Source organism: Candoia aspera, chromosome 3 (genome assembly GCF_035149785.1).
Source record: "Candoia aspera isolate rCanAsp1 chromosome 3, rCanAsp1.hap2, whole genome shotgun sequence".
NCBI lineage: Eukaryota > Metazoa > Chordata > Lepidosauria > Squamata > Boidae > Candoia > Candoia aspera.
The window spans coordinates 71,082,348-71,098,336 of NC_086155.1; the positions used below are offsets into that span (position 1 = coordinate 71,082,348).

At 38.6% G+C, this 15,989-nt stretch overlaps 1 protein-coding gene across 1 annotated transcript; it reads left to right on the forward strand.

The window, feature by feature from the left end:
* The first annotated feature begins 5,767 nt into the window (after nt 1-5,767).
* On the forward strand, nt 5,768-14,058 carry DYNLT5 (dynein light chain Tctex-type family member 5). Its single transcript, XM_063300143.1, has 5 exons — nt 5,768-5,829; nt 7,864-7,981; nt 9,669-9,760; nt 12,799-12,923; nt 13,602-14,058. The coding sequence occupies exons 2-5, from the start codon at nt 7,869-7,871 to the stop codon at nt 13,803-13,805; spliced, it is 534 nt and encodes a 177-aa protein (XP_063156213.1). The 5' UTR covers nt 5,768-5,829; nt 7,864-7,868; the 3' UTR covers nt 13,806-14,058.
* Nucleotides 14,059-15,989: the final 1,931 nt, after the last annotated feature.

Below are 15,989 nucleotides of genomic sequence, written 5' to 3' on the forward strand. Positions count from 1 at the left end.
CTCGTGTACAACTCCACTCCTGGCAGACAGTGGAAGCAACATACTTTTCTTTAATCAACTGATGCAAGAGCCATTTCCAGTGATACTAACCATCTAAAACTAATCCGCAATTGCCCCATAGCATCATTAGAAATACAAATCTCTCAGAACAATTTCTCTCTTGCGGCAAGAGGGATTTTCTATGGCTGGAGGTGGTTGCTTCTTTTAGACTTCAAATGTTAGCATGTTTACTTATTAGATTTATATCCCGTCTTTCATTCAGCTCAAGGTGGCATACATGACATCCCTCCTCCCATTTTTCCCTGTAACAGTCTTAAGCATCAACATCCACATGGGGGGAGCAAGGCAGGGTATGTGTGTCAGAATAACACAAGCAGCATTGCAATACAAGCCCTCTTTTCTATGTTCATCACATCACACCCCCCACCAAAGGCGTGGAGCTTACACTCAATGCCACTTTCACCACTGTGACTGGTCTGAAGTCACCCAATGGACTCTTGTAGGTAAAAGTGGTCTAGAACCTAAATCTCAGTACCAGTCCAACACCACACTGGCACTGATTAATGTTGATGTTATTAAAAGGTTTGTGAGCACTATTTCAGTGCAGACCAAGCAATCTATGGAAGTCTAAAATCAGCCTTTAGCGACATTAAAATCTTAAACAGTGCATAACTGTGATCAATGATTCAGTTTAATGTGTATACGGGAACGGTTACCTTCAATCTGTGGGTCTAAAAAACACAGTTGGACACCTCAGCCCACTAGTCATACTAGGGCATTAGAAGATGCTAATTTTCTGAAGGTATGTTTTAATGGCTGATAAACTGTAGGCATGCATGTATTTTGGATTAAAGGCTCAGAAAAACTAGATACTAAACTTCAGTCCTGTTAAAACTGTTGTACACTGTATGTTCAAAAGCATTATTTACTGGCATGCAGTTGAGCATTTGCAGATCCTGGATCCTAATTCTAAAGGATATCTGAATCCTGAAATAGATTCCATGGTGTTTTATCAGATATCATATGGTATCATTTTATATTTTAAAAACCTGTGTATAAACTGTTCATAGATATTTGTGGACACAAAATACACGTCTATTTTTAAACATTGAAGTTTAAGTCTGGACATCTCAGACTTTGTGTGAAATGAAATACACTATCCTTCTAGTCTAGTTGGCTGTTTACTGCTTCGTCTATGATGAAACTTTGCTGCTAACATGATGATATCAGAGAAAAACTGTAAATTGTAGAAAAAGTCTGTTGCATCAGAGACCATGCAGCAAAGCTCTGAATCTGACACTGGTAATATGAATGTTGTATTGACTTGTTGAAGATAATCATAAAACCACATATTTTCAATGTTTCTTTTCCTTATAGATTAGAAAACAAATGTCTATTTTTTGTAAATAATGATTTTTATAAATGGCTTTTCTTCATAATTTCCCTTAAACATCCATTTCACAAAATCCCAAAATATGCAATTATTTATCATACATATTATACAAATAGGGTCTCCATTTCAGAACAAACTTTATGAAATTCTATACATAAGGAGAACATTAAATAACGATTGAGCTGTAATTTAAATGTGACTTTCTTTTCCTTTGAAAATAAATGACAAATCTAAAAATTGCATTTTGTTTGGGCTTTTTTTTGTTTGTTCAGATTTGCATTACTTGAATTGTTCTATTTAATACTCTCTTAACATTAGTAATATTGGTGACACTAATGATAACTAATGTACAATTAGTTTTTACGGGTGTCTGAAACACATGATGCTCCAAAGAGTATTACAAAGATGCTGGCATTACTCTTCCCCCACTGGTTTTCAAAAGCTCTGGCAATTAAACATGCTTTTTATTTGAGGCAGAATCACTTTGGAATAGCACATTCATGTCAGGTCTGAGGCTGCCTCCTCATCCTGGCAGAGGAAGCAGTCACAGGCCTGGGCTCTGACAGTATCCATTCAGTAGTGTTAGAGACAGGTGATTCCACTGTGTTAAAACTATCAAAGGAGCTTTTTGCTATGGTGAAGGTACTAACATATCAGTAGGTAGATACATTCCCTTCTTTCAGGATGGTTTTTTACCTTCCCAGCCCAGCCCATAGTGCTGGCATTTCCAGATGATCCCCATCTAATGCTAACCAGGCCTGACCCTGCTTAGCTTCTGAGATCAGCCAATGTGAGAGACATGCCATCACCAGCCCAGACAGCACATCAGTTGGGATGTTTCTTCGCAACCCTACTGGTTTCATAGTCTGCTTCAATCCTCACATGGAGGGAGAAGAAGCAGATAACACTTAAGCCATGCAAGATAACCCTTTTGGTAATCAAGGCAATGTAAACCCAACATACTTTTCCTTCACTTTGTCTTAAGCAAATCATACACATTTTCAGGAGCTCAGTAACAGTAGCTAAATAAGTGTGAAATCCTAACTGGGAAGTCAGAGTCTAGTGGTCAGCCAGTTCTCTCCAATGAAAAAAAATGTGAAATACACAGGAACACACAGAGAAGAAAAAAGTGTTTTTTTAATAATAACTTTATTAAATTTTAAAACAAAGAGATAAAATCTAACAGAAACTAATAAAGAGAACAGAAGTGCAGAAAAAAAAGAACAGATCAGAAATAGAAAAAGTAACTCCCAACTTCCTTTACAACAGAAATAGGTAAAACTCACATTACTCTAAGATTACAACATAACTTCCATTTCTTCTATTGTCAACTAACATTATTGTCAAATCCATATATCATAATTACATTCTTTTCTGTTTCATGCAAAAAGTCAAAAAGGGGCTTCCAATTCGCCATAAAATTAGTCAATGTCTTTTCCTCTAATCAAAGTTGTCAGTTTTGCCATCTCAGCCAACTCCATCAACTTTACCATCCATTTTTCCATTGTAGGAAGAGGAGGAAAGAGGTTTCAAGAGGCCAGAGAGCAATCAGAGTAGTTTGCAATTTTCAATGTACTAGCACTAGTTTTCACTGAGCTCCATGCAGTTGATAAGGGCACATCCAATGGCACATACGGGAAAAAATCCTTGAGTGATAGGCAATCTGTTTTGTGTTCCAGTCCATTTTTCCCCCTCAAAACTCATCTAGGCCTTAAAATTATCTTCATGTGCACCCAGTTTTCACTATGTTAGGGTTTCTTCCCCCAACTTCCTTAATCACTAAAAAGTTTTCAACATTTCATCCATTGTCTTAAAATCACTCATGCCCATGCACCAAATGATTAGGGATCCTCTTTTTCTAAATACTTTCCATTTTAATTTCAGCTTCCCAACATTTTTTATAATAGTCCTTGAACAACTTATAGAATGCATTTCATGAACTGCCCCTTAAAAACATAGAGCGGAGGTAGAAAAAAATGGATTCCTTTTAGTTTACTTCCTATACCAAAATCAGTCTTAATGATGCAGACCATAAACATGTATCTATCTATGATATGATAGTGTTCTTAACAATGATTATCATAACGCCTATTGTTTTACAGAAATTTCCTTCTAAACAATAGATGGAGCTTAACAAAACTTTTTTTTCAGTGTCCAAAAACTGTATTCTCTTGGACCAAAAGAACCTACATTTTTCAGTCTAAAATTTGGCCACCTGTATTCCTACAGAAGGGGCAATTATCTATAATTGTAATCTCATTCTATCAAGTATTTAAAAGATTTTCATAAATTGAAACACAAGCAACTATGGAATTTCTCTGGAATGTGCCAAGCTTCTTTTTTTCTTTCAGAAAGCTCCAATATACCTGCAGATATTGATTGATTCAATGAAGTTGTGGGGGGGAGGGGGAGGGAGCCTGTGTCATTTGCGGTTTATCCATAAAAATGAATGTCTGGGAGCATAAAATGCATCCCCAAGCTTTTAAAAAAGAGGCAACCTGCTTGTCTATCTGATAAGGTAGCAAAAGTAGCTACCATACACTTTTAAAACCCACCTGAAAAATATTTAAGAGTCACCAGCTTATTTGAAAGAAAGTAGCCCATCATGTTACGATATATACTAATATCAAATCTGTGTTCCTTCTTTTATACTGTATGCTTTCTCCACCCAGAGTTTTTCAGGGTTGTGGTGGGATATAAACAAAAGAAAATTAATTAATTAAAAAACTGAAGTCACATCCTCTATTTTCTTTGCCATATACAGCAGCTGCAAGTGGTAAAACAATGTTTTCTAGCATTAATAGAAAGTTACTGATTTCATTCAGAGGGCAGCATTACGTTGAAAAGGTTGATATGCCTGCCTTGGGCTGCAATTCAAACAGTATCTCAGGGCCAATGTCTAGGGCCCTGCAGCCCAGCAGAGCCCAACCTGAACATGCAAATGCTAGTGCAGATGGTGCTGGTGTATTGGGCAGAGAGAATGGCCTTGAAGGGCAGGAGGAAGAGCAACTACCAGGGCAACAGACAGATAAAGGGGTCGGAGCTGAGGCCAAGAATGTAATGTGAGTAATCGTGCCAGACAAGCCCTTCCCTAGTTCACACAAAGATAAAGGGAAGGAAGGGGGAAGCACATTCATACTTGCAAGATTCTGTTACTAAAGCTTTCAATAAAAGTAGTACTGACTGACATGGCATTGGTTTCCTAGTCTGGTCTACCCTGAAGGTCTGACAGATAGCTTTAATCCCACCTTCCTCTTTTAAAAAGCATTCTGTGGTACAGTAGCAGTTGGTTGGGCAAGTCTGCGGTTACAGACATCCATTCTGATTTGTACTTTAAAATCTCTATTACCCCTCATTAAAGAAAATGGTGTTTGCTTTCAAGGAAGTGCACTTAGCATCCTGACAGCAGAAGGAAACCTGTAATTATGATGTTCTCAGGTATTAATGAACAGGGCTGGCAAAAAGTTTCAGTTTAGCCACTCTGCTATAAGGCTACCTAAAGGGATGGAATGGCAGTGGAGGAAGAAATGAGAAACGTTTGCTACACAAATGAACAAAGCATGGTCATTTAAAGCCCGGCCAGCCCACGTTATAGCTGAAGACTAAAATCAACTAGAGCCTGACTTGACCAGTTATTAGCCAAATGCTGTACCTCCCTATCCCCAGGAAGCCAAGGTCTCCTCATGGGCCAACAAAGTACTAAGCAGCTTTCCTCAGTGGCCAAAAGACTGCTGGCTGAGGAATTAGGGGAGCTGAACTCCAAGGTACTCGGAAGCCACCGGGTGCGGGGAGCAGGGCCGCAACTAGTGGGGGGGCAACCGGGGCATGTGCCCCGGGCGCCGGCTGGTGGGGCGCCAAAGCGGACGAGGAATCCATGTTTGCCCCGGGTGACACACACCCTAGTTGCGGCCCTGCCGGGGAGCCTGGAGGAAGGCAGAGGCAGCTGCGCTTTCCTTGTCCCGCCGGCGTTCTTAAAACACAACCAGAACCCCGAGCGCGCAAGGCTCCGAAAGGAAGCTGCTCCGCAGGGGGGAGAGAAAATGGGAGCGGGAACCAGCGCTCAACTTGGGAAACAGACCGTCTAAAGAGGCCGCTCAGGAAGGACCCGGAGAGGAGGATGCGCGCGTGGGACTTTCGCTCTAATCTCCTGTTCGGCTTGGGGCTCGTCAGCGCTGGCTCTTTAGTCGCGTTCTTGCGCGCTGCGCACAGCCAGCGGGCAGCAGCCTCCTCCTCCTCCTCCGGACGGGCGCGCGAAGCAACAAGTGGTCGCCTTCCTTTCCCCCGCCGCGAGTCGTTCCGCTCCCTTCCGGCACGGCCGCTCGTGGAGGCGGGGGCAACGCTACGGCCGCCCTTCCTTCTCAGCTATCTTGGGGCTAAGTTGTCGCCCTGGAAACCAGCAACATCTCCGGCTTTGCCAGGCTGCTGTAGCGAGAGCGGTAAGAACCACGGTTATCATATCTCAGGCGCAGACTTCCGGATAACCAGCAAATGCAGCACGGAGTAAATTTTGTTTCTCACTTTTCTGCCACTTAGTGGTCGTTCGGATATTTGCAGCCGAAATATGGCGGCTTTGGGTAGGCATCTAGGGGACTCTAGGAGGGAAGCTGTTGTTCATGGTTGAGGGAACCCCGGAATCAGGTTAATATGGTAGACTAGGCTTTCGTTGGCACTGGTTTGGGTTCGACTGGTGCGATTACACGGAAATTGGGAAACCGAAAAACGTCCCAGATTAGAGCAATGGCAAACCACTTGTGCACCGTTTCCACGAAAACACCTAGATCTCTCCAGGCAATCGGTAGAAATTGGACTCGACTGGGAAAGCGTTACCTTTTTACTTTTGCGGACCCCGGACATGGTTGGGGGCTTAATTCAAAGTAGAATATGGCGCTTGAAATAATTTCATGGATCGCTGATTTCATTTCACTAGGCATTAAACTTACCACTTGTTTATGTCAAGATTTTGGTTTTCTCCAGGCATTCACAGTTATTGAGCCATTGACTTCAATGGACAAAAACAGAAGGGAAAAAAAATCAGTAAGGTGTCTCCTGAGAAGAGTTTGTGGGATGGAGCATGAGTTGAATGTTCAACTTGTGGCTTCTTATAGTATTAAAAGGCCCTTGATAACACACTTAAATGTATGATAGAAGTGTAACTGGCTGTGGGATTTCCCCAGAATGAAGTTGCTGATTTAAGGTACTTGTCACTTGTTGGATTTTCTTTCTGTCATACCTATTGAAGGGAGCACCTGTCCTGCCAGGAAGCAAAAGGAGTTAATTGTATCACTTCTGTAGATGGAGAGCAAACTTCATATCTGAGCCTTCTTGTTAACACTTCTGAAAAATTTTGGATGCCTTCCTTTTCTTTTTGCCCCAGAGCTGTTTTATATGGCTGCAATTTGCACACATAGACCACATCATAGAAAGTTCTGAGTTGCCCAGAAGTTGTAAAGACTGCCTATTCAAAATAACCATCAGACTCACACAGGTATTCTGTGGATATCTAATTTAATAATGAATAGTATGCAGAAACACAGGCAAAGCTGAGAATACCAAAAGCACGGGATTTCTCCCAATTAATTCACAAGCAATCTCAACCCCTCCCCCCAAAGTCAGTATAATTCCATCCCCTTGCAGGTGTTCCTAAGGGTTGCTGGCGGTTTTGGGGTAACGTCCTTGGCCAGTCAAGTTAGCCCAAACGTGCATTCCTCTAGACTTGCATCATCCAGCTTGCTGCCTGGCACCAAGGAACAGTAGCAGCCCCCTCCTGTACAACATGTGTCAGCACCAGCATGGCATGGGAACTCGTTGCGATGTTTCAGGAACATTGGAACAGGAACCATGACATAAAGAAACAATGGGTGGGTTAGGTTTCTCCTGGCACTCTAGCCAAAAGGTATAACCAGCAATTTCCTCTTCCCTCCCTTAATGGAGTTTGAGAAGAAAAAAAAGGCAGAAGTGGCAGAAAACGTAAGAAGTTACCAATGGAAGATGGAGGGTCAGGAGAGTACCATCACATTACATTCCTTAAAATAATGCAGCAGAACAAGTACTCCAAAGTTGGAAAACCTGTGGACTACCAGATTTTCCTGAATTTCAACTCCCAGGACCCTGCACTATTGGCCATGCTAATAAGTGTGGATTCTGATTCCCTGAATTATGCCATAACAACCTTCTCTGAAGTACTCTTGATTCCTGTTAGTGCCCTTTTCCTGTCATTTTGATTGAAAAGTAGGGAGTTGTGAATCTACATCTGGTAATCATAGGTGGTTCTCAGTTCCACTTTGCAGGTTACAAAAGAAAAAAATTCCGTAATTAACATAATTGTTCTTCCCAAAGACTTAAAGGGCTGTTGCAGTGTACATTTATAATTGCTTCTTCAATTACTTGGTTTTGTAAAATGGGCATTCATTTATCAGCTGCCAGTATCTTTTCAGCTCAATGTTAGGTTTAAAAATGTAATTCCTGTCTAGTAAATATGTCAGAGGTCATGAAGGATAAAGCCACCCGTTTGGCCAAGAACAGAGGCAGCATATCTTCTTTGGGGAGCCATGAGATCAGAGCAAAAGAGTTCCTTGGAAGAAACAAAGAGTAAGTAGCAGAGTTATATATTCTGACTTTTCATCCTGTTAATTCTTTGGGAGTTCTGTTGGGTTATTTCCTTTGGGCAAAGTGAGATTAAAATTATTTTATATTTAGCCATGGAAGTTCCTGGTGATAGCTGAGAATTCCTACATTTAGCTATTTTTTAGAAGCTGTCCTGTTCTGAGAGTCATACTGAAGAGAGAGAATGATGTGGGATTCTACATTTGCTTCATAGCGTAAGTTCTGCCATGATCGGGCAGGCACAGAAATCCTGCTCCTGTTGCAGGAGGAGACTGGAAAAGAAGAGGAAGCAGGAAGAATGGAAGGGAATCAGGATTACAGTTTTCAAATAACTAAAAGACTGTCATGCAAAGAATAAAGCATGTCAGAGTTGCTCTAGAGCAGTGTTCTTCAACCTCAGCAACTTTGAAATGTGTGGACTCCAACTCCCAGAATTCCCTAGCCTGGATGCCCTTGCTGGCTGGGGAACTCTGGGAGTTGAAGTCCACACTTCTTAAAGTAGCTGAGGTTGAGAAACACTGCTCTAGAGGGTAAGATAAAGATTGTTGGGTAGAAATGGCAAGGAAGTGTATTTGGCTTTAGAACATTAGAAATGTCCTTCTCCTGAGAACTGTTTGGCAGTAGAATAGACTTCTTTGTGAGATGGTGGAGTTTTCTTCATCGGAAGTATTTAACAGAGATTGAAAAGCTTCCTTTAAGTGAAGCTATAGAAGCATCCTACACTGTAACACTGTATTGAACAGGAAATGGATTATCTTTAAAGACCCTTTTGCTGCTATGGTTCTTTGGAACAGCAGTATTTTCACCAAGGACATGAGTACGCTTGTAGCCCACAGTCCTATGCATAAAAAGTGAGGAATTATTTCCACTAGTTGTACTCACCTCCAAGCTGGTGAGCATAATACCTAGATTAATAGCACTGCCTGATTTGTTTAAATGTTTAGGTAGCCAGTAGTACCGCAGAAAATGATTCAAACTCGATACCAATTTCTGTGATGTTGCTTATCTGTGAGTACTATCATCTGTTTTGGCCTCTCAATATTGTTGAACTCATCTCACAAGTCAGTATGATTACCAGTGAAAGGTAACAGGTACTGTGGCCCAACAGCATATGGAAGAATAAAAATCGCCTACCTCTAACTTATTGAATGATTGAGTTAACAATATTTATAACCCATCCCAATCTTGAGGACTCTGGGCAGCATAAAAGCAAAATTTACAAACCAGTCTGAAACTAAAATCTTCTAATTAAAAACATGTGATGGATGCCATCAATCACATCAACTAGGGCCAAAATTCAGTGAAATAACATGGCTTTTACTTCTTTACAAAATATTAAAAATACTAACAAGGCAGGACCTGCCCACACTTCTAGAGGAGGCTGTTCCAAAGAATGGAGGCAACCATTCTGAAGGATTTTCATTTGGTCCACCCACACATACACACACCCCACACACTTCTCTGAGTATGAGGGTAATTCTTTAATTCTTATATCAAGGCTGTACTTAATATTATGTCTTCCTAAAAATGGTGCATTACAAAATCAGTGGGGCTTAACATATCAAGAATCCCTGCTCGGTTAGTTCCTGCACTCCTAGATGGTATTTCACAGGTTATTAATTTTTTTATTAATATGGCAATGAATGCAGTTATTATTGGTTACTATGTTTAGCTCTATAAGTACAGTTTCATATATGGATGAACCTGGCCACCAAGAGGATAGTCTGCGTCCAGCTATTCAGATGGAGAACACATACCGATTAGGTAAGTATAATTTTCATATTGATAGTCTAATCCCACATGTAAGATGTTTAGGAGTTACTGTATTCTCTAGGGCTAGACTGATGGAAGACTGAGGATGATGACTGAACAAGTATATTTAATAAAGGTGGTAGCACCTAGCAGTAGGAACTTCCTAGGTATCACATAACCAGATATAATTCTCCTGTTTCTGGGCTATCCTGTTTCCTTTTGTTTCCAACTTTGACATTCCAGTCTCCAATCACAAGCAGTATATCTTGCTTGCATGTTCTGTCAATTTCAGATTTGACTGTCAAACTCATAAACCTCTAAAGTGATTATCTGCTTTGAGCATCTTCCTATATCACTGCTGCCTGATAGAGGTGCCTGCTCACTTTAGCTGGGAAGCTGGGATGAGCTTCGTGCCTTGAGTGACCCTGCTGGGAGTATATACTCGTAGCATGCACCCAGGCATTCTTTGCTCATTCCCCCCGCCCCCAGGAATGCCCCTCCTAGAATGATGATACAACATAGCAGGACTTGAGGGTGGAAATGGAATCGTACATAATACTTAATAGTAATGTCTTTAAGACGGGCTTTATCTTTTGTTGGTAATTTCAACAGGGTAAAAAACAGTTTAGTGCAAAACAGACTTCTGTTTCTGCTTCAAACTGGGTGGGAATGGAAAACATAGATGCAGTACAGATAAAGAATACAGTTCAGAAAATCATCTGCTGGAAGGAAATACTAGCTCATAACTCTATTGAGACATTGGTTTTTGGTTTTTGGTTTTGAGATTATGAATGATTTGCTGGCAATCTTTTTTTGGTACAGAGCTGTCAAACATGTCAATTTGGAATTATTTCATATTATAATTTCATGCATATAGTTTGGAAATAAATAGATTTAAAAAATCTCCCAAAACTATTATGTAGCATACCTTGACAAATCTATAGTTATACTAAAAATAATGGAAAGTTTGTTTTTAAGTCATAATAATATAGTTCTTTACCCTATTTAAAAATGCTATCATTCAATCTATTTGTAAAAGCAACAGTTTCATCCTACATCCAGTGTAGGAAAATGATATTTACAGATACTAAAAATATGCATTCCACTTTAATGTGGTCACATATTCAAAATTTCAGAGAGATGCTCATTAAAACATAGAGTCGCCATCCAACCTGAGGGACCAGCAAAAAGCACATTTAACAGAGAAAGCTGCTAGCAAAATATGTAGCTCCAAATAATTCAAGCATGCAACACTTCTGCAATGTAACTCCTTTCTGTTGGTTGGTTTTGAGAAGGAAGGGCCAGGGAACTACCATTCAAAATCATAGATCATTCACCTGTTTTGTTTCCAAGCATTACATCTGGCCCTCCGTGTTGTTCAACAACTACGTGCAATCACTTGGGAGATCACAGCTTTGGAGTAAGGTACCATCAATATGTCAACAATACCTAGCATTATTGCTCCTTATTACCCAATTCCAAAAAAACTATTTTCTGAGTTTGATAATGGGCTGAATGGGAGAAACAATTTTAACAAGACAGAAATGCTGATGGTAAATAGAAAATATCTTGAGGATCAAGGTGGTGTCTGTTTTGGATGGGATTGCCCTCTTGCAGAAGAGCAGATCCACAACCTGGGAATATGTCTTGATCTTCAGTTGTCATTAGATTTACAGAAGGCATCTGTGGCAAGGAGTATGCTTGCACAATTATAGCTAGTGTGACAGCTGCAACCATTCCTAACATCGGTGTAAGGATTACATCCCATTTGACTATTGGAATATGTTTTATGCGGGGCTTCCTGTGTAAAATGTTTGGAAATTGCAATATGTGCAAAACAGAATCTAGGCTGCTATGTCGAAAGATCTGCACTGGTTGCCAATTTCTTACCAGGTACAGTTTAAGGCATTGGAATTGAACTTTAGAGCTCTAAACCAGAGACTGTTAACTGGGATCCATGGATAGATTTCAGGGGGTCCATGAACATGGATGCAAAAGAAATTACAATTTTATTCCTACTAATCTCTAACTAAAATTTAGCTTTTCATGCGGTAATGTAGACAACAAAGTAATCTATGGCGTCTAGACTTCAATAATGTTTGTTAACTTCCGTAAATCTCACTATCTAAATTATACCCTATAACAACAATAATAATAATGAGGATTTTCAACACTTGTGACTTTCAAAACAAAAAAATCGAAGTCAACTGGATATTCAACATGACATGCATGTTGCCTTATCAAAGACCACAATTTACTTTTCTTATTCAAGCTAAACAACAATCTTTGCACTGAAATGTCTTTTTAAAAAATAAAATTTTATATTGCCAATCTTTTAAATATATTTATTGTCTTGCTTTTGATTTAATGCATTAATGAAGAACCACATATTACTATATTGCATATTATTTTTAAAAATATTTTGTTAACTGTATTTGAGCATCATTAATTTTCTTTGTAATACAATCTATATCCATGTATTTAATTTTAATCATTTAAATACAATTTTCTGAGAAGGGATCTGCAGGTTTCATCAGACTCTCAAAGAGGTCCATGACACAAAAAGGTTAAGAACCCCTGCTCTAAACAGCCTGAGGATCAACTGTCTGAAGGACAACCTGTCTGATTGTAAATCTGTTCAGGCATTAAGAGGAGAGGCATTTCTGAATATTCTCCTTTTGCGAAGATAACTAAACTTCATGTGCCAGATGGCCCTATTCCTGTGTCTTTTCAGGCTGTGGAATCCACCTCCTTGGGAATTACATTAGCCCCCTATTGTCTCCATGTTCAGCAAATTTGTAAAAAAGGATCTCTTTTGTCAGAATTTTAACTGTTGATTAATATTAAACTCAATTTATACATATTTTCTATTTCCCATTTTAATCATTGTTATCCACCTTTTAATTTGAGTAGAAAGGAAGAACATGAATTAAATAAATAAATATTCTTTTGTTGGTTCTTCTTTATAATCATTATAATGGATGCCAAGGTTTTCTTTTCACATTAGAGCCTTCTGGAATAATGCTGTGTACTCTCTCTCTGCTTCTCAGATCCTAAAAAGTATTTTCCAGTCACTGCCGTGAATAATATCTTGAAGGATGTGGTAATAAGTTATCTACAGGAAGAACAATATGAAGCAGAGTTGTGCAGGCAAATGACAAAAACTATATCTGAGGTACAAAATTACCACTAAAGTAAGAATTAAAAATCAGTATTGGAATAGACCTTATAGAAACCCCACAGTGTAGATTGGAGGGAACCTATTTTAAATTTAATTTGAAGGAGGTTTCAACTGTTTTTCAGCACCAGATTCAACAGAGGAACATTAAGAGTGACATATTAAGGTATCCGTAAAAATGTTTGATAATCACGTTAGCCTATATGTTAGGACTTGTTCAAATAAACAACCTTTTTCAGCTATGATTTTATATCTCAAGTTACTTCTTGAGAAGCTCCTAGTGGTACTTATGTTCTTTTGTAGAATAGAGAAGAAAGTACAAACAACTTTTCAGGCTATTCAGAATGTACTTTTTCTCTGTTATATGCCTCTGTATATTTCCCATAATATTGAGTATGACATCACTGTTGTGGGAGGGATCAACTGAAGATCAGTACTTTATGACCCTGTTTATAACATAGGAAGAAGTTCCTCTGAATAACTGTAGAATCAGCTTTTGTGACTTTTAACCAATTATTCTTGATTTTCTAAATTATTTGGAATAATGAAACCAATTTAAATAATAATATGTTATTGTAATTAGAATGAAATGATTAAATAAGCAGATTTGTACTATATTCTAAGGACTTCTTAACAGTAACTGAGAGTTTTAAGTAAGTATATTTTTCCCCCTAGGTAATAAAAGCTCGGATAAAAGACCTGATGATACCAAGATATAAAATTATTGTGATTATATATATTGGACAGCTAGATAAACAGAGCATGCAGATTGGAAGCAGGTGCCTTTGGGACACTACAAGTGATACTTTTTCTTCATACTCCTTTAAAAATAGATCATTGTTTGCTCTTGCAAATGTCTATGCACTTTACTCTGAATGATGATGCAAAAAATGTGAGCTGAAAAACAAACTCAATCCTGTTTTTGAATTACAATTCTCTGCACATTTACATGATAGGTTGTATTAATGAATCAATGTGCAAGGAATTGTTATGTTTGCTAAATAGTTTATCACTGTGGACAAAAATATTAATAATCACTTTTTGAGATACCACTGTTGCAATTGCAGCTACTGGCATAGAATTGTACTGTTTGGTCCGGAATACAGTGGTGCTTAAGTATGTGAACCCTTTGGATTTTTCAATATTTCTGCATTATAGGACATAAATATGTAGTTTTGTATCACTTTCCTCAATAAGTAAATGAACAACTATAATGTTCTTGACTAATTTGTTCAGTTGGGTTCTCTTTATCTAGTTTTAGGACTTGTGTGGAGACAGATCACATTTTAGGTCACATTTATGCAGAAATATTGAAAATCCAAAAGGGTTCACAAACTTTTAAGCACCTCTGTACATTACCAAGAAAAGATTCAGTATCCCTGAGATTTATCTGTGATAAGATAATAGGTATGAATATGAGATCCAATTACCTATGTGTACATTCTTGAATAACGATTGGTGTATAATAAGTGTAATAAGCAGATTTGTTTGTACTTATTAATTAGTTCAAAAGGTACTCTAATCCTTTTAACTAGAATGCAATTTAGCTGTTGCAGAAAAATGTTCAAGTGATAATTGAAAGGCAATGGCAAATTATCTATATTATACACATTAGATAATAGCCCTAGTAATTAACATGTTGTTCCCTTTCTTTTTGTAAAATGGTTAGATATGGACATGATTAGGTAAAGAAGCAAGTCCACCTCCTAAGAGGCAGCCTACCCAATGGCTGAAACTAAATAATATAAAGAAAAAAATGTAAAGAAATCACTTGTTAAATCTGTTAAAACCTAATAATACATTTTCAGAAAAGAAAGATTCTAAAGATTCAATTTGAAATCAAAAATGCCAAGGAACCATTTATGGCTATCTTTTGGCTATCTGTGTTTACATTTTCCCATTAATAAATACATGACACATCATTTTAAAAGATCAGGACACAAAGAGTAAGTATCCCAGACTATAGCAACTGATTTGAAGCTGACTTAAATTTCATGCATGAACTGTTGAAATCCCAGTAAGGCATACACAAAACCTGTGTTGCTTATGATTAGTGATGTCACAGTCATCATCTGAAATCAGTGGGCCAATGGATGCAACATTTCGCCCCCCCAAGATGCATCTGGAATGATGCTCTAAGGTGATAGTGAAATATGTAGCCCATCTGGCTGCCAGTTGCAGCTGTTCTGGAGCACTGAATATTTCTTGAAACCAAACATTTTTCAATCAAGAGAGTTGGTGGGCCTTTCCCCATCTCTGAAAAAAAATGGCGACATTCTCTTTGCCACAGTCCTCCCCCAAATAGACTTTTTTCCTCCACCGAACATTTAACATCACTATTTGCAAGTTTCCTTGCAAACACCTCAGAAGCACATTTATCTTGAGATCAGTCCAGGCAAAAGTAATTAGCATAGTAAACACTGAACTATCTAGATCAATATTGTCTCTTCTGGCTGTCAGCATCATTCCAGGATTTCAGACAAGGTCTCTACCAGCCTTACCAAGGACTGAAGCTCATTCTTACATGCAAAGCATGTGCTGAACCACTGTGCTATAGCCATTCATCCAAACTGTTCTTTTAACTCCCTAAGAAAGTGCAACATGTTACCGTTCAGAGACTTTTAAAAAAAACTTGCAAGCCCAACACAGGCATATCTTGGATATATTGCAGGTTTGGTTCCAGACCACCACAGTAAAGCAAATATTGCAATAAAGTGAGTCACATGAATTTTTTGGTTTCCCAGTGCATATAAAAGTTATGTTTACACTATACTGTTGTCTATTAAGTGTGCAATAGCATTATGTCTAAAAAAAACCCAATGTACATACCTTAATTAAAAATACTTTATTGCTAAAAAATGCTAATCATCATCTGATCCTTCAGTGAGTAGTAATCTTTTTGCTGGTGGAGGGTCTTGTAAAAAAAAAACCCGACAATATTTGCAAAGCGGAATAAAGCAAAGCGCAACAAAATGAGGTGTGCCTGTACTATTCTTATGCATTGACAAGAACAGGGGAAACCAGTTTAGTGAACTGCACATTTATTTCAAAATTAGGGAATAA

Excerpts from the sequence above, each read along its gene's own strand:
- DYNLT5 (XM_063300143.1), top strand. The coding sequence starts at position 7,869 with ATGTCAGAGGTCATGAAGGATAAAGCCACCCGTTTGGCCAAGAACAGA. Across the intron at positions 9,761-12,798 it reads GGAGAACACATACCGATTAG|ATCCTAAAAAGTATTTTCCA; the intron begins GTAAGTATAATT and ends TCTGCTTCTCAG. Across the intron at positions 12,924-13,601 it reads TGACAAAAACTATATCTGAG|GTAATAAAAGCTCGGATAAA; the intron begins GTACAAAATTAC and ends TTTTCCCCCTAG.